The following is an 18,346-nucleotide window of genomic DNA, read 5'->3' on the forward strand; positions in this document are numbered from 1 at the left end:
ACTCGAAAAAACACCAATGCCAAGGGACGAGGCTAGGGCTTGGATGATCCATCCGCCTTTTCTGAGAGCCCCCTTACTCCCCAATGCCAAGTCTCGCCAATCAACAGGAGTCCTTTACGCTCAGCAGGACGCCAATGTCAGGAATAAAATGGTGCATATTCCAAACTAGGGCACAGGGCATCCCTGATGGACAGTGTCCCCCACCAACTGCAGGCCTTCCCAAGAGGCAGGAGTCAGTTATTCAAGATGGGTCAATGTCAGGAAAAAATGGTCACCAAAGTTGGGAGATGCCTATTCCAGAGCATGGCCAAGGGTGTCAACCCCCTTCCACTCCGAAAGCCTGCCCCCCCCACTCAATGTCTGGTCTTCCCAAATGACTGCAGTCACTCAGACGACAGGGCATAATGCTGGAACAAAATGGCTGCCAGACAGAATGAGGGGAAAGGGAGGGGCAGAAGCACCAATTTCAGAGCATGGCCAAGGGTGCTTCCACTGATTCACACACCCCAGGCATCTGAACGCCCTCCCCCCCCCCCCCCCCCAACCCCCACTAACTCGAGATCTCCCAAATCGATGGGAGTCCCCTATGGTTGAAAGGATGCCAATACTAGGCACAAAATGGCCACCAAAGTGAGGAGCCGCAAATTCTGGAGCATGGCCAGGGGCAGTCATTCCCGACGGATTCTCCTCACCACCAACCTCACCTCCCCCTCTCTGAAAGCAAGCCCTCCCCACCCACCCTGTCACAAAAACCCCAGCCCAGAGTGGACCCTCCCCCATTGCCCCACCAACCTGACCCTCCCCCATTGCCCCACCAACCTTACCCTCCCTCCCTGCCCCCCACACCCCACCCACCCTACCCGCCGCCCACCCCAAGAGATGCGGAAGGGAGGGCGGGGGCAGGGGGGTTGCTGGAACTAGGAGCCAACACGCCCCTCAGACTTGATGTCACGCTCCTGTCGGGGGCGAGCGCCCCCGAAGATGGCGGAGTTGGGATTTGCCACCTGGTTGAGGGGAGCTGACACAGTGCGGGGCTTCAGCTGCAGGCGGGGTCGCTGGGCTCGCTCCTCTGTGGGAGAGAGGTGGGGAAAGAGGTGGAGAGAGAGGGAGAGAGAGAGAGAGAGAGAGAGAGAGAGAGAGAGAGTGGGCAAGGGAAGGAGAGAGAGAGGGACTGTGGTTAGATTTGCTAATTGACTTCACAATGTTTCAACCCAAGCTTCTCGCCAACGATGACTGCCACTCCTCCGTTGGTGCTCTCCCCCCACCCTCCCCCTTTACACCTTTCTCACTCCCCTTCCCTCCCCTCTCTCCTCATTGTCTCCCTCAGCTCCTCTGCCTCACTGCGCACTACCTCCACATCATGCCTCTCCCTCCCTCCTCAGCACTCCATCCATAACTCCCCTCCTTCCCTTCACATGCCTTTCTCCCCCTCCCACCCACTACGCACCCCTCACCCATCCCTCAAATCTGTCACACCCTTTCCCTTCCAATTCTCATTCACCCTCCACACAGCACCCTTGCACTATTCCTCCCACACCACACACTCCCTCGCTACCCTCTTTTGCCCCGTGCCCCCTCTTCCCACCTCCCTGGACACAATCTCCCCCCCACCCGGGCCCCAGGCCTCACCATCGGAAGGCTCTCTGAAGTCGAAGGAGCCCCCCGACCTAGGGGGAGGGTCCCGGAACCGGCCACTCCCTCCACTCATCATCCCGCGACGGTCTCCAGGAGCCCTGCTGGCGGGAAACCCTCCAGAGCGGCCAAAGTCAGTGTCGCGGTATCCTGGAGAGGGCAAGATGGAGAAAGGTGGGTGGGGCAGGGTGGGTGGAAAACAGAGACATCAACAGACTCCAAATGTCAAACCATCCAGCACTCATGTCAATAACTAATTATTATCGGGGGGGGGGGGGGACTGGATGGATTGGGGTTGGGGTGAGAGGAGAGGGGACGGGTGCGGGGTTGAACAACTATGCTGGGGGGCTGGGGACCGAAGGCCAGGGGCGGGCGACTGAGGGGCAGAGAGGACTGGGCAAGAGAGGTGTCCTAGGTCTGCCCAGTTTCTGTCCTCCTTATTTCCCACTCCCCCCCATCATCAGCCCCCCAGGTTGTACCCCAAAATCTCACACAGAACATGTAGCCCAGTGAGGGATGGCTGTTTCCCTGGTGTGTGGGAGATAAACCCCAGACGTGGGTTCAAGTTGACTGGTTGTCTGGTCCCAGCGGCCCCCACGGAGGGAATGGGATGAGGTCGTTATCTGATCTGACCACCCACCACCCCACTCTCCATCTGCTGACTCCCCCAAAGATGTCCCAAGGGAGAGTCTGGACAAGACCTCACCTCCACCAAAGTCGTCGTCACGGCCACCTCGTGGGCCCGAGCGGGGTCCTCCTCGGCCTGTGAGGGCAGGGAGACGGTAGGGTTACTTTGATAGAGAGGGAGGGTGAAGTGCAGATGAGGGTTGTAGGATTTCTAGAGAACAGAGAGGGGGCAAAGAGGGGAGAGGCAACAGCATCGGCTCCCAAACTGGTTCTGGAGTACCTCAACAACAGTAACAGCTGTTTATCAACTACAGCTTGGCTTTCAAATCAGTACTAATCGACAAGTTTCAAACCCGGACCTCTCTACCTCCCTCTGCACACAGATCCTCAACAGCAGACCACAGTCAGTGTGGATCAGAGGCAAGATCTCCTCTTTGCTGACAATCAACATAGGCTCTCCTCTCTCTTGGTCCATGACTGCGTGGTTAGCCACAGCTCAAACACTATCTGAAACAGACGACTATTGATGGCAGCATCCCATACGGTGAGAAGGATCGGCTGGTTGAATGGAGTCACGGGAATTGATTGCGGATTTCAGGAAGGGCAAGTCAGGACAGCACACACCAGTCCTCATCAAGAGTAGAAAGGGTGAGAGGCTTCATGCTCCTGGGTGTCAACATCTCAGTGGATTTATACTGAGCCCAAAATATTACGAAGAAGGAACACCAGTGGCAATATTTCATCTGGAGTTTGAGATACGGTTTGTCACCAAACACTTTCTAGAGGTGTAGAGCACAGGACATTCGGATTGGTCGCAGCCCCGCCTGGTGTGGAGGCTCCAATGCACAGGAGCACAAGATGCTACAGCTCTGGCAGCTCCATCATGGACACAGCCCTCCCCACCATCGACGACATCTTCAGGAAGAGGTGCCTGAAGAAGGCAGCATCCATCATTGAGGACCCTCGCCATCCAGGACATGCCCTCTTCTTATTACTACCATCAGGGAGGAGGTACAGGAGCCTGAAGACCACTCGCTGTTTCAGGAACAGCTTTTTCCCTTCCACCATTAGAAAACTGAATGGACAATGAACCCACGTACACTATCTCAGTACTTTGCACTATTCATTATCTTTATATTGCAACTTCTATGATTTTCTTTGTTTTATTTTGCACTATACTACTGCCACAAGAAAACATCTGCCAGTGATAATGATCCGGATTCTAACGAGAGGGGAGGGTGCTGCAGCAAAAAGCGAGTCAGGCAGAGTCAACAAGAAGGGAGGCAGTACACACCCCTCTGTCCTTCTCACCTCTGTCTCCTCCTCGTCCAAATCCTCCTCTGTCCTGCCTCCGACCTTCCGCGATATCCACACGCAATGTCCGATCTCCATACAGCTGGGAGGGGACAGAAACAAAACCAGGGGAAAGAGAACAAGGCAAGTTAGATTTACGCCTATTACTCACTCCCAGTGAGCTGCTACTCTATATACAAACACCCATCCCCTCAAAACCCTGGATTAGATCTCAGCCTGTAACCCACTCCTGGGATCTGTTATTCCATATATAAACTCCCTCAACCCCTGGATTGGATCCCAGCTTGCCACCCACTTCTGGGATCTGTTATTCTATGTATAAACCAATTAAACAACTGGATTAGATCCCCACTTGTCAGTTATTAGATCCCCAGGGGTCGGTTATTCTACATACAGTACTACACCCTGGAAACCTCTGTAATGTACTCCTGAGACCCTTATTAATAAGGAGCTACACAGCAGGTATAGGCAGGCAGGCAGGAACAAATGAGGTGCATGGTGTATAAGACATGCAGAAGAACACTTAAGAGGGAAATCAGGAGGGCTAAAAGAAGGAGTGAGAATGCTCTGGCAGACAAGGTGGAAGATAATCCCAAGGGCTTCTACAGATATATAAAGAGCACCGGACAAAATTAGTCCTCTTGAAGATCAGCACGGTCATTTACACAAAGAGCTGAGAGATGGGGAGGACCTTAAACAGATTTTTTCTATCTGTATTTACTTGGGAGACGGCCAGTGTCTATGGAACTAAGGCAGAGTGATGGGGTCATCAACTGTGTTAGGATTACAGAGGAGGAGCAGCTCACTGTCTTCAGGCAAATTAGAGTGGGGATTCATTGGTCATCATAAATTACCCCATGCTTAAACTGGGATTAGATTGGGGGATTGTTATACAGCATGACTCGAAGGGCTGGAATGGCCTATTCTGCACGGTATCTCAATAAATAATCAATCCCCAGGGCCTGAAAAGGTATTCCCTCGGACACTGTGGGGTGCTCGTGCAGAAATTGCAGCGGCCAGGGCTAAGTTATTTAACCATCCTTGACCATGAAATTATTGGCCAGTGATATCAATAGTGGGAAAGTTATTGGAAGGCATTCTAAGGGATTGGACATACAAGTATTTGGATAGACAAAGTCTGATTAGGGATAGTCAACGTAGCTTTGTGTGTGGTAGGGCATGTCAATAGACAATAGACAGTAGGTGCAGGAGTAGGCCATTCGGCCCTTCTAGCCAGCACCGCCATTCACTGTGATCATACACAATCAGTACCCAGTTCCTGCCCTCTCCCCATATCCCTTGACCCCGCTATCTATAAGAGTTCTATCTAACTCTCTCTTGAAAGTATCCAGAGACTTGGCCTCCACTGCTTTATGGGGCAGAGCATTCCACATATCCACTGCTCTCTGGGTGAAAAAGTTTTTCCGCATCTCTGTTCTAAATGGCCTACCCCTTATTCTTAAACTGTGGCCTCTAGTTCTGGACTCACCCATCAACGGGAACATGCTTCCTGCCTGCAGCATGTCCAATCCCTTAATAATCTTATATGCTTCAACCAGATCCCCTCTCATTCTTCTAAATTCCAGTGCATGTCTAACCAACCTTTATAGTTTTTTGAGAAGGTTACTGGGAAAGTTGTGAATGCAAGGCAGAGAACATTGTCTACACAGACTTCAGCAAGGCCTTTGACAAAGTCCTGCGTGGTAGGCTGGTCCAGAAGGTTCTGGCATTCAAGATGAGGTAGCAAACTGGATTAAACATCGGCTTTGCAGGAGAAACCGGAGAGGTAGCAGAAGGTTGCCTCTTGGACTGGAGGGCTGTGACTAGTGGTGTACCACAAGGATTAGTGCTGGGTCTATTGTTGTTTGTCATCTGTATCAACAATCTGAATGATAGTGTGGTGAACCCGATCAGCAGATTTGCGGATGACACCAAGATTAGGGGTGCAGTGGATACCGAGGAAGACAACCAGAGCTTGCAGCGGGATCTGGACCAGCTGGTAAAATGGGCTGAAAAATGGCATATGGAATTTCATGCAGTCAAGTGTGAGGTGTTGCACGTTAACAGGACAGACCAGTATAGGACTTACACAGTGAATGGCAGAGCGGTAACACAGAGAGATCTGGGACTACAGATCTATAACTCATTTGAAGTGGCACCACTGCTAGATAGGTTCGTAAAGAAAGCTTTTGACACATTGGCCTTCACAAATTAATGTACTGAGTACAGGAGGTGGTACGTTATGTTGAAATTGTGTAAGACATTAATAAGGCCTAATCAGTTTTGGTCACCTTCCTACAGGAAATTTATTAAAATGCTTGGAAGAATGCAGAAAAAATAAGGTAGCAATGAGTACAGGCTGACCACCTTGTCACAAGCAAATATCACAGTATTTCATTGCAAGTATCTGCATTATCTGATAATGGACGGCTGTCATACAATGCTTCCAATGAGTGCATCCTCCAAATCTTCACTTTCATTGTAACATTCGTGATTGTTGATACCTTCCAATTCTTCATAATTCCTGACAGGTAATATCCATTTTCACACCAGCCATTTTTGGCATCTCCAAGACTGAATGCTTGAAACCACAGTGAACAAAGCAGTCCCAGTGCTTTACTACTTATTTCTCATCAACTACCAGTGACAAAAAACACTGCTTGTTGAACACAAACCCACACACCTGACGCTGTTTAAAAACTGTTCACTCTAAGCATGGTGTAGTGTTTAACAGAAAAACAAGTGCATAAGACCGATGCTAGATAGAAACGTTGGCACAGTCTCCTGTCCCAATTAAGCAGCAGTGTTCCAAATTAGTTATTATTCCTTAAGAATTGCATCAAATCAGTGGCTGCCACAATTAACCGGAATCCACTAAACACTCTAAACCACTGGATTAGATCCCGGCATGTAACCCACTGTTGGGGAGTTGTTATTCTATATATAAACCCCCAAATCCCTGGATGAGATCCTAACCTGTAGTAACCTACTCCCAGAGATTGGTCCTAACCCATTCTTTGGGATCTATTGTTCTATATATAAACCCCCAAACTCCTAGATTTGATCCCAGCCTGTAACCCACTCCTGAGTATATTACTGTATATTTATAGAAAACCTACCGCTCCATCGTATGTCAGTGCTTCTTCTAATGTTTCAACATCATCAAATTCAACATAGCAAAATCCTGAGAAAAGAAAATAAGAATGTTTTAGTAAAATAGCCAGGAGCAGCATGCACGGTTCCTATCTCTGTATCCTCTGGGTCAGACCCACACTGGGAGAACTGGGCAGAGTTTTCATCTCCATATTCCGCTCTACCAGACTCACACCATGCACCATGCACAGTTCTCATCTCCGTATCATCTGGATCAGACCCAGACCAGGGGCACCATGCACAGTTCCCATCTTCATATCTTCTGGTTCAGACTCAGACCAGGAGCACTGTGCACAGTTCCCATCTCTGTATCATGAGACAATAAAAGACACAGGAGCAGAATTAGGCCATTTGTCCATCAAGTCTTTTCTGTCATTCCATCGTGGCTGATCCTTTTTCCCACCTCCTCAGCCCCAGCAGCCTTCTCCCCGTAACCTTTGATGCCATGTCCAAGCAAGAACCCATCAAGCTCTGCCTTAAATACACCAACAACCTGGCCTCCACACCTACCTGTGGTAACAAAATTTCACAAACTCACCACCCCCACCTAAAGAAATTTCTCTGCATCTGTTTTAAATGGATGCACCCCTATCCTGAGGCTGTGCCCTCTTGTCCTAGACTCCCCCACCATGGGAAACATCCTTTCCAACATCTACTCTTAGGCCCTTCAACATTCAAAAGGTTTCAATGAGATTCTCCTTCCCCCCATCCTTCTAAATTCCAACGAGTACAGACCCAGGGCTATCAAACACTCCTCATATGATACCCCTTTCATTCACAGAATCATCCTTGTAAATCTCCCCTGAACCCTCTCCATGCCAGCACATCTTTTCATAGATGAGGAGCCCAAAACTGTTCACAATAATCAAGGTGAGGCCTCACCAGAGCCTTGTAAAACCTCAGCATCACACCCCTGGTCTTGTATTTTAAACATCTTGACTTGAATGTTAACATTGTATTTGTTTTCCTCACTACCAACTCTGCCTGTAAGTTAACCATTAGGGTGTTCTGCAGAAGGACTCCCAAGTCCCTTTGCAACTCAGGGTTTTGGATTTTCTGCCCATTTAGAAAATAGTCTGTACATTTATTTCTACTACCAAAGTGCATGACCATGCATTTTCCAACATTGTATTTCATTTGCCACTTTCTTGCCCATTCTCCTTGTCCAAGTCCTTCTGCAGCCTACTTGTTTCCTGAACGCTACCTCCCCTCCACCAATCTTCATATCATCTGCAAAACTGGCAACAAAGCCATCTATTCCATTACCTGAATCATTGATATACAGCATATAAAGAAGCGGTTCCAACACTGACTTCTGCGGAACAACACCAGTCACTGGCAGCCAACCTTTTATTCCCACTCACTGTCTCCTACCAATTAACCAATGCTCTAACCATGCCAGTAACTTTTCTGTAACACAATGGGCTCTTAACTTGGTAAGCAACCTCATGTGTAGCACCTTGTCAAAGGCCTTCTGAAAGTCCAAATATACAACATCCATGGATTCCCTTTATCTTAATCTCCTCAAAAAATTCCAACAGGTTTATCAAGCAAGATTTTCCCTTAAGGAAATCATGCTGACTTTGTCCTATCTTGTCCTGTGTCACCAAGTACTCCATCGCCTCATCCTCAACAACTGATTCCTGTATCATCCTAACCACTGAGATCAGGCTAACTGGTCTACAATTTCCTTTCTGCTGCCTTCCTCCTTTCTTAAACAGTGGAGTGACATTTGCAATTTTCCAGTCCTCTGTACCATGTCTCTGCGAGTCCAAGGATTTTTGAAAGATCATTACTCATGACTCCACAATCTCTATCGCTACCACTTTCAGGACCAAAGGGTGCAGTTCATCTGGTCCAGATGTCTTATTTACCCCTAGGCCTTTCAGCTTTACCGGGATCACCATGCACGGTTCCCATGTCCGTATCACCTAGATCAAACCCACAGCAAGAGCACTATGCACAGTTCCCAACTCCCTGGGAGATACAGGACACTTTCCAATTGTTTGGGAAAGGTTACTCAATCCAGTCAACACCTGCCACATGAGCTTTCATTCCCATCAATAAAACTAAAGAGTCGATGATTGAAGAAGAAGGGTGAACGTGTACCTGTCTACATTGGGGGGATTAGCAGTGCAGAGTCAGCAACTTCCCTTCAACCATTCAGTTCTTGGACCAACCGGTACAATCGGAATTACTGCCTCAGTACAACACCATGCACCACAGCGGAGTTTATTCTGATTGTGTTCATTCATGTAAGAATGTGTTTAATTTTTGTTTTCTTGTCTATTTTGTAAATGTGATACTCTGTTCCTGTAATGCTGCTAAAGTAAGTTTTTCTTTGTATCTAGCCCCAGAAATGAGCGAGGGGACAGTATGGAGGAAGACTTACTCTATGTCTGACCTCGGGAGTGTGTGATAGGACAGTGTGGAGAAAGCTTCAGCCTCTGTCTGACCCCGGGAGTGTGTGATGGGACGGTGTGGAGGGAGATTCACTGTGTCTGACCCCGGGAGTGTGTGATGGGACGGTGTGGAGGGAGATTCACTCTGTGTCTGACCCTAGGAGTGTGTGATGGGACGGTGTGGAGGGAGATTCACTCTGTGTCTGACCCTAGGAGCGTGTGATGGGACGGTGTGAAGGGAGCTTCACTCTGTGTCTGACCCCGGGAATGTGTGATGGGACAATGTGGAGGGAGATTCACTCTGTGTCTGACCCCAGGAGTGTGTGATGGGACGGTGTGGAGGGAACTTCACTCTGTGTCTGATCCCCGGAGTGTGTGATGGGACGGTGTGGAGAAAGCTTCAACCTCTGTCTGACCCTGGGAGTGTGTGATGGGACAGTGCAGAGGGAGACCCACTCTTTGTGATCCAGGTAGTATATGTGGGGATGGTGTTAGGGAGCTTCACCTTCTACTGAAGAACAAGACGGAGGCTGAGGATGCTGTGGAGAGTGGCTCACCAAGTAACACCCTGAGGTCAAGGAGCAGAACTAGACGGGATCAGAATTAGACCATTCAGCTCATCGAGTCTGTTCCACCATTCTATCACAGCTGATTTATTATCCCTCTCAACTCCATTCTCCTGACTACTTGCCATAATCTTTGACACCCTTACAATCAACCTCCGCTTTAAGTATACCCAATGACTTGGCGTCCAAAGACAATGACAATGTGGCAATGAATTCCAGATTCAAAACCCTTTCACTAAACAAATTCCTGCTCATCTCTGTTGGAAAGGGACATCCTTGTATTCTGTAGAAATTCTGTTCAATTTAAATGAGAATTTTTGTTTGTGAATAACATGCTTTTTCACAGTAGAGTCCCAAAAACAGGGAAAATTATAACACATGAAAAACAAAAAATTCAAAAACTGAACTGTCAGCAGTTAAAAAGTATTCCCCCTCCTTTGCTCAGTACTTAGTTGTACCACCTCTCGCAGCTATTACAGCCAGTAGTCTTTTTGGATAAATCTCTATTAGCTTTGCACAACATGATGGAACAAGATTTGCCCATTCCTTCTTGCAAAATTGGTCAAGCAGTGCCCAGTTAGTTGGGGAGCAGCGGTAGACAGCAATCTTGAGGCCTTGCCAGAGATGTCTGATCGAGTTCAGGTCAGGACTGTGATTGGATCACTCAAGGACATCAACCTTCTTCATTTGAAACTACTCCATGGTTGCTCTGGCAGTGCACTTTGGGTCAATGTCCTGCTAAAAGATAAACTTCCTCCCCAGTTTAAACTTTCAGGCAGAGGCTAGCAGGTTTTTATCCAGGATCTCTCTGTATCTAGCAGCATTCATCTTCCCATCAATCCTGACCAGATTTCTAGTCCCTGCTGCTGATAAGCATCCCCAAAAGCTACCTCCACCATACTTTACAGCAGGGATGGTGTTACCCAATTGATGCACAGTATTAGATTTACGCCACTAATACTGCTTGGTATTGAGACTAAAGTGGAATTTTTTTGCCTAATCTAACCACAAGACCTTCTTCCATATCTTTACAGTATCTTCTACATGACACTTCACAAAATCTTTACTTTTTTTTTTGAAATCAGGCTTCTTCCTCGCCACACTTTTGTTAAGTACCCTTTTTGTGCAAGGACAGAGATGCTCAATTGAGATTGTGGAGCCACGAACTTCATCTCCAGACGCAGAGGCTGCCTTCTGCAGCTCACTCCGATGACTGGTGGTGTCACAATAGCCTCTCTTACAAGTCCTGTTCTTCTCTGTTTAGTCGGGCAGCCTGACCCAGGCAGTGTGACTGTAGTTTCATATTTTTCCCACTTTTTCATGATGGATTGGACTGAGCTCCAAGGTATGTTCACTGACTTTAAGATGGTCTTGTACCCTTCCCCAGATTTGTGCTACTATATTATCATTGCCCTGACTTGCCTTGAATGCTCTTTTGTCTTCATTTTAGTTTGGTCTGCTGAAAATCTACCATACCACTGGCACATTTATTCTTTTGAATTTGCTGAAAACAAGCAATCCTCCAATTTTCTAATTCATCAAATCGGGTGAATTGGCAAGGTAATCCAGCATTGCACCTGAGGATAGTCAGCACCATAATTACAAAGGGGACAAATAATTTTTCATTTTCACGAGTTTGTTTTTTAATTTTTGCAGATTAACTCAAAAAAAATCCAATTTTAATATATTTAAAATTTAGAAAATGAGTCAGTAAAATGTGAGAATAGTTTTGGGCTGAATACATTTTCAAGGCACTGTATGTTAACCCATAGCTGCCACATTATCTCCCCCACCTCCCCCATCTACAGGTCAGAAGTGTAACAGAACACTCCCCACTTCTCCAGGTGGATCAGTCCACACACTCCACATCCCCCGTGTTACCTTTGAACTTGTCTGTCTCCTTGTCCCGCACCAGCCTAATGCTCCTGACGTGCAGGTCCTTGAAGATGTGGTCGATGTCGCCCTGGACAGCGTTGAAGGGCAGGTTGCCCACGAATGCTGTGAATGGGGGCTCTGTCGGGAGCTCCTTTTGCCGCCGAGGCCCAGGACCATCCCCAGCTCCTCCTCCTCCGCCTCGAGGTCTCCTGCGAGGGTAGGGGCAGCACACCTCAGTCAGACAGCCAGTGTCAACACCCATGCTTCCCTTATGCTCACCTCACTCCCAACCACCTACTTAGCTCAAGATCTGCCCTCCTTGTCAGCTCTGCATTGATTTCGCCTCCTCCTACAGATGGTCCTTCAGCCCAACATTTCCCTGCTACTGATTAAACCAATCCCAGCTCCCTGTGCGCAGGTTGGTGTCACAAGAAACAGTAAGTACGAGTAGGAGCGGCCATCTGACCCATTGAGCCTGCTCCACCGCTCAGTAAGATCACAGCTGATCTGGCTGTGGGCTCAGCTCCACCTATGTACCTTTCCCCAAAATCCTTAATTCCCCTACTATGCAAAAATCTATCTCATAGTGTCTGAAATGAGGCAGTCTCTACCATTTCCCTGGGCCAAGAATTCCATAAATTCATTACTCTCTGGGAAAAGCAGAGTAGTGGACTTGGCCCTCTCCTCAGATCTGTCCTCAATCTATTCCCCTGCCTCTTGAGGCTATGTCCCCTAGGTCTAGTCTTACTAATGAAAATGAATTTCCTGCCTCTATCTTATCTTTCCCTTTTGCAGCAATATGTTTCCATAAGATCCCCACATTCTTCTGAACTCCAGTGAAATTAGTCCCAGGCAACTCAAACTCCCCTCATAGGTTAACCCTTTCATCTCCAGAATCAACCTGTGCCATCTGCAAAGGCAGTGCATCTTTACTCAAGTCAGGCCAAAACTACACAGAGTGCTATCCCTCCAATTCCTTGTCTGTTTGTGTTCCTAACTAAACTAATCCCCTCTGCCTACCCAATGTCCACAACCTTCCCTTCCCTGCACAACCATCAGCCTCTTCACAGGTCAATAATATCTGCCTCCACCACCCCAACAGCACATTTTGGGCAGCTGCCACTCTGCAAAAGCACTTACTGCATACATTTTATGCAGAGATCCCGGGAGTGGTTAGAGGCTGGGATCTAATCAAAGGGTTTGGGGTCTTTTATATAGAACAGTCATAGAGCACTACAGCACAGAACCAGACTGTTCATCCCATCTAGTCTGTGCTGACCTGATCTGCTGCCTAGTCCCATCTACCTGCACCTGGACCATATCCCTCTTTACTTCTTCCATCCTATGTTCTTATCTAAACTTCTCTTAAATGTTACAACTGAACCCGTGTCTCTCACTGGCCGCTCATTCCACACTTGCACTACCTTCTGAGTGAAGAACTTCCATCAGAATCCCTTAAAAATTCCACCTTTCATCCCAAAGCTATGACTTCCAATTCTAATCTCACCCAATCTGAGAAAAGGCCTGCAAAGCATTCATTTATCTTTTCTATACCACTCATAATTTTGTATACGGCTGTAAGATCTCCCTGACTCTTCTGCCATCCGGGGGGATAAGGTCCTTCCTCATAACCCAGTCCTGGCAACATCCTTGTAAATTTTCCCTGCTCTCTTTCAATCTTTCCTTGGTGTAGGTGACCACAACTGCACGAAACGCTCCAACATCATGTTCAATTTCAGCATAACATCCCAATTCCTGTACTCAGTCCTCTGACTTATGAAGGCCAAAATGACCAAAAACGACTCTTAATGACCCTATCTACCTTCAAGGAATTACAGATCTATATTCCCAGATCCCTCTATCCCACCACACTCCCAGGTTGCTCCTCCCAAAGTGCCACATCTCACACCTGTCTATATTAAGTTCCTTCACCCATTTTTCCAGCTGGTCCAGATCCCACTGTAAGCTTTGACAGTCTTCCCATCAAAGGTCCACTACATCCTCAATGATGATACATCCTCAATGAAATTTGCCCATTATTTTCCTTTCACAGATCCTTTTTAATCTTTTCCTCTCTCACCTTAAATTGGTAAATTAAGTCAGTTTACAATTGACTAATTAATTACTTCTTAAAACAATATCTGAAGAGTCTACTCCTTCCTGCCCACACAATGTGCAATTTCCCTCCATCCCCTGTTTAACTAAGAACATCTTTAACACCTCTGTTGTATCTGCCTCCACATCCAGCAGCACATTCCGGACACCCACCACCCTCTGTGTGAAAAACTTGTCCCCCACACCTCCTTTGAACTTCCCACCTCTCACCTTAATGCATGCCCTCTGGTATTTGGTATTTCAACCCTGAAGTAGAAAGATACCAGCAGTGTACTTTATCTACGCCTCTCATAATCTGATAAACCTCTATCAGGTCTCCTCTCAGTCTACGCCATTCCAGAGAAAATAACCCAACTTTGTCTGCCATCTCCTTACAATTCATGCCTTCTAATCCAAGCAGCATCCCTGTGAATCTCTTCTGCACCCTCTCCAAAGACCATTCACCCCGCCCCCCCATCTTCACACACCCTTCCTGGAATGGGACAACCAGAACTGAATTCAATACTCCATATGTAGGATGTAGGCAACGTAACTTCCCAACTCTAGAACTCAGTACCCTGACTAAAAAAACACGTGGCTACTTTCAGAGAGTTATAGACTTGGACACCAGGACCCCTCAGCATTTCATTAGGAGTCTGAGATTTGGTATGTCACCAAAGACTCCACAAAATTTCTAAATTTGGAAAGCATTCTAAGTGGTTGCACCATCATCTGGAATGGAGGCTGCAATGCGCAGGATCACAAGGGGTGGGAGAGGGTTATGACATGACCCTCCTCACCACTGAGGACATCCTTCAAAAGGCAGTGGCTCAGGAAGGCAGCATCCATTCTCACCATCCAGGACATTACTACCATCAGAGAGGAGGTACAGGGGCCTGAAGAGACACACTGAAAGTTCAGCTTCTTTCCCTCTGCCACCAGGTTTCTGAATAGTCCATGAACCCATAAATACTATTCCTCTTTTGCACTAGTTATTTATTGTAACTTACAGTAATTTTTATATCCTGCACTGACTTCTGCTACCACAAAACAAATTTCATGACATGTCAATGAAAATCAACCTGATTCTGACTCCATTAAGTGTACTGTCCCCTCACATTTAAGCTTCCACAGTACAACAGCTCACACTGTCCATATCTCCACAGCCACAACAGGTAGATGACACGCACCCCCCCCCCCCCCCCAGGAGCAGCGCTGGTCACAGGGATCTGCAAGCAGGGCATGCATTTGAGTTGGATTTACCCTCTCTCAAAGAAGACGTGCGAGGAAATTCCCCCCCCCCCCACAGAGAGAGAGTGGTGGGTGTCTGGAATGTGGAGGTGGAGGCTTTAAGGTAGGAGCATGGACGTGCAGGGAAACAAGGGATATGGACCATGTGCAGAAGGGATTAGATATGATTAGTTTAATGTTTGGCAGATCCTGGGCTGGAAAGCCCAATGCTGTGCCATATTGCTCTATGTCCTAAGTCACCTCTACACCAATTTAGACCAAGTGTGAGGTTTTGCATTTTGGGAGGTCTAAAGTAAAGGGACTGTACAGTTAATAGCAGGACCCTATACTGATGTACAGAGGGATCTTGGCATGGGCTTATTCTAAATTTATTCTTTCTTATTAAAAAGAACTGAAGATAAAGTATATAAACTTGTTTTTCCTGTTAATGTGTATCGGATGCTACGTGCCTGTGATGCCACTGCTTTATTACACATGTGAGCACGTGTACTTGTACACAGATTTGAATCTTTACTGCACTCTCTCGATGATAGTTGTACAAGTTGTTGGTGAGGACCCACTGAGAACTGTGTCTTCTGGTTGCACAGCTATAGGAAAGGTGGAGTTAAGCGGGAGAGGGTGCAGAAAAAATTTACCAAGGTGTCACTAAGCACCTGAGCTTAAAGGACAAGCCGACCAAGACTGGAACAGTCTCTCGCCCAGGGGATGGAGGGGCATAAACTAGACAGCATTCATTAAAGGTGAGAGGAGTAGATATTTACACATGGGGGGAGGATATGAAACGAGCTGCCAAAGGAAGTGTGAGAAGCAGCTACAATTACAACACACCTGGACAGGTACACTGACAGGAAAAGTTTAAAAGGGATCCAAGCTAAAGACAGACAAGTAGGGCAGGGTCAGGAAGGAATCTTGGTTAGCAAAGATGAGGAGGGCCAGTTTCTGTGGAACGAGAGACAAAAGCTCCCTGGAGTTAACTAGGAATCCAACTTGGGTACTACAGCCGGGAACATCCGAACTTGGGGACTCTGGCCTGGAACATCCCTTAAACCAGCAGACCATAACTACACATTGTCCATTTCCACACCTCCCCGATTCCTCCACCACTCCTATACTTCTTGCTGTCTCCATGTTCCTGTCCCTCCCCTTCAACCTACCACCATTTCTGTGACCCCCTCATTCCCCTGACCTGCCTCCTTCCCCTATCCCCCAACTCCGTGAACCCCTTGCTCCCCTAGACCCCTCCCTGTCTCGATCACACCCTCCCACTCCTACCCCTCACTGTCTTCATGACTCCTGCCCTTGCTTCCCCCCCAAACACCGCACTTCCAACAATTCTGAAGGAGATTGACACTACCAGCACACCATGGTCCTTCCTTAGGTTACTCCGAAAGCCCTTTCCTCCAGCCATCAATCAGTGAAGGGTGGGAGAAACACTAGCAAGCCCCCCAGCTCTGGAGGGGGTAACTACAGATGGGTGATAAACACTAGCAGGTCCCCCAGCTCTGGAAGGGGTAACTGGGGATGGGTGATAAACACTAGCAGGTCCCCTAGCTCTGGAAGGGGTAACTGGGGATGGGTGATAAACACTAGCAGGTCCCCCAGCTCTGGAAGGGGTAACTGGGGATGGGTGATAAAACACTAGCAAGTTCCCACCTCTGGAAGGGGTAACTACAGATGGGAGATAAACACCAGCAGGTCCCCCAGCTCTGGAAGGGGTAACTGGGGATAGGTGATAAACACAAGCAAGCTCCCCAGCTCTGCTCTACCCCTTCACTACGGATCTTGCGTGGGGAGGGGTGCAGTGTTGCTCAAATGCCCAACCCCCTCTCCCGGGGATCAGAGGGGGTCCAGGTATTGCCCAATTATCCCTCCCCTCCCGGGTTTTAAGGGGGTGTCAGGGTGCCCATTTGGCCAACCCCCTGCCGGCAGATCAGAGGGGAGGGGGTCTGGTTATTTGCGAATTGTTCCAACCCCTCTCCGGGGATCAGCAGGGTGTCCCGAAATTACCCAATTACCCGACCCCCCCCCCCTCCCCGGGGGAGGAAGGAGCCGCCATGGCCGCCGAGCCTGCGGCCTACATAGCTAATCGGCCGCCATCCGCCCGTGCCGCCATCTCCATCGGCCTCCCCGCTGTTCCCCGCCTCGCCTCCCGTCCGCCCGATCCTCACCTCCGGCTGCCGAAGCAGCTGTACGCCCGGTCCTCGAAATCCTCGAACTCCGCCATCGCCGCTTCCCTTCGGCCGGGGAGGGGGGGAAGGGGGACAAGACGGGCAGGCCGAGGCCGAGGCCCCGCCCCCATCTCCAGGGCAACCAGGGGGCGTGCCTGCGGTTGACCGGCCTGTCCAGCTCCCCTCCCTCCACGGATTTCCAAACCACCCCACCTCAAAAAAAATCTCTCTTCCCCCCCCACACACAAAATAGACACAGAAACCGAAACAAAAATGACGGCAGGCGAGTTACACGGACATCTGTGTGGGAGCAGGGGTCCTTGCGGGGAGTGTGGAGAGGTGCGCATGTGCAGTGATGGGACGAAGGGAGAGAGGGGGGTTGAGAGGGTGAGTGTAGAGAGGGAGGGTTGGAGTGGGGAGGGGAGAGGGAGGTTGGGAGGGAGGGTTGGAGTGGGGAGGGGAGGGGAGAGGGAGGTTGGGAGGGAGGGTTGGAGTGGGGAGGTTGGGAGGGAGGGTTGGTGTGGGGAGGGGAGAGGGAGGTTGGGAGGGAGGGTTGGAGTGGGGAGGGGAGAGGGAGGTTGGAGTGGGGAGGGGAGAGGGAGGTTGGGAGGGAGGGTTGGAGTGGGGAGGGGAGAGGGAGGTTGGAGTGGGGAGGGGAGAGGGAGGTTGGGAGGGAGGGTTGGAGTGGGGAGGGGAGAGGGAGGTTGGGAGGGAGGGTTGGAGTGGGGAGGGGAGAGGGAGGTTGGGAGGGAGGGTTGGAGTGGGGAGGGGAGAGGGAGGTTGGGATGGAGGGTTGGAGTGGGGAGGGGAGAGGGAGGTTGGGAGGGAGGGTTGGAGTGGGGAGGGGAGATGGAGGTTGGGAGGGAATGTGGAGAGGGAAGGTTAGAGTGGGGAGGGGAGATGGGAGGGAGGGTTGGAGTGGGGAGGGGAGAGGGAGGGTTGGAGTGGGGAGGGGAGAGGGAGGTTGGGAGGGAGGGTTGGAGTGGGGAGGGGAGAGGGAGGTTGGGAGGGAGGGTTGGAGGGGAGAGGGAGGGTTGGAGGGGAGAGGGAGGGTTGGAGTGGGGAGGGGAGAGGGAGGGTTGGAGTGGGGAGGGGAGAGGGAGGGTTGGAGTGGGGAGGGGAGAGGGAGGTTGGGAGGGAGGGTTGGAGTGGGGAGGGGAGATGGAGGTTGGGAGGGAATGTGGAGAGGGAAGGTTAGAGTGGGGAGGGGAGATGGTTGGGAGGGAGGGTTGGAGTGGGGAGGGGAGAGGGAGGGTTGGAGTGG

At 49.4% G+C, this 18,346-nt stretch overlaps 1 protein-coding gene across 1 annotated transcript; it reads right to left on the reverse strand.

The window, feature by feature from the left end:
- Positions 1-855: 855 nt before the first annotated feature.
- Positions 856-17,238, reverse strand: LOC132389728 (eukaryotic translation initiation factor 4H-like). The gene is made up of 7 exons (XM_059962294.1): positions 17,083-17,238; positions 11,576-11,778; positions 6,693-6,757; positions 3,571-3,655; positions 2,339-2,395; positions 1,630-1,782; positions 856-1,069 (listed from the first exon to the last, which is right to left on the reverse strand). Exons 1-7 carry the CDS (start codon positions 17,211-17,213, stop codon positions 918-920), a joined length of 846 nt encoding a protein of 281 aa, XP_059818277.1. The 5' UTR covers positions 17,214-17,238; the 3' UTR covers positions 856-917.
- Positions 17,239-18,346: the final 1,108 nt, after the last annotated feature.

Source organism: Hypanus sabinus, unplaced genomic scaffold, assembly GCF_030144855.1.
Source record: "Hypanus sabinus isolate sHypSab1 unplaced genomic scaffold, sHypSab1.hap1 scaffold_638, whole genome shotgun sequence".
Lineage (NCBI taxonomy): Eukaryota > Metazoa > Chordata > Chondrichthyes > Myliobatiformes > Dasyatidae > Hypanus > Hypanus sabinus.

What these genes read in the sequence shown, in the direction of transcription:
- LOC132389728 (XM_059962294.1), bottom strand. Translation starts at nt 17,213, where the DNA reads ATGGGGGCGGGGCCTCGGCCTCGGCCTGCCCGTCTTGTCCCCCTTCCC. An exon ending in TGACGACGACTTTGGTGGAG is followed by an intron (nt 1,783 to 2,338) that starts GTGAGGTCTTGT and finishes TGCCCTCTCCAG; the next exon opens with GATACCGCGACACTGACTTT. An exon ending in CTTCAGAGAGCCTTCCGATG is followed by an intron (nt 1,070 to 1,629) that starts GTGAGGCCTGGG and finishes TCTCTCCCACAG; the next exon opens with AGGAGCGAGCCCAGCGACCC.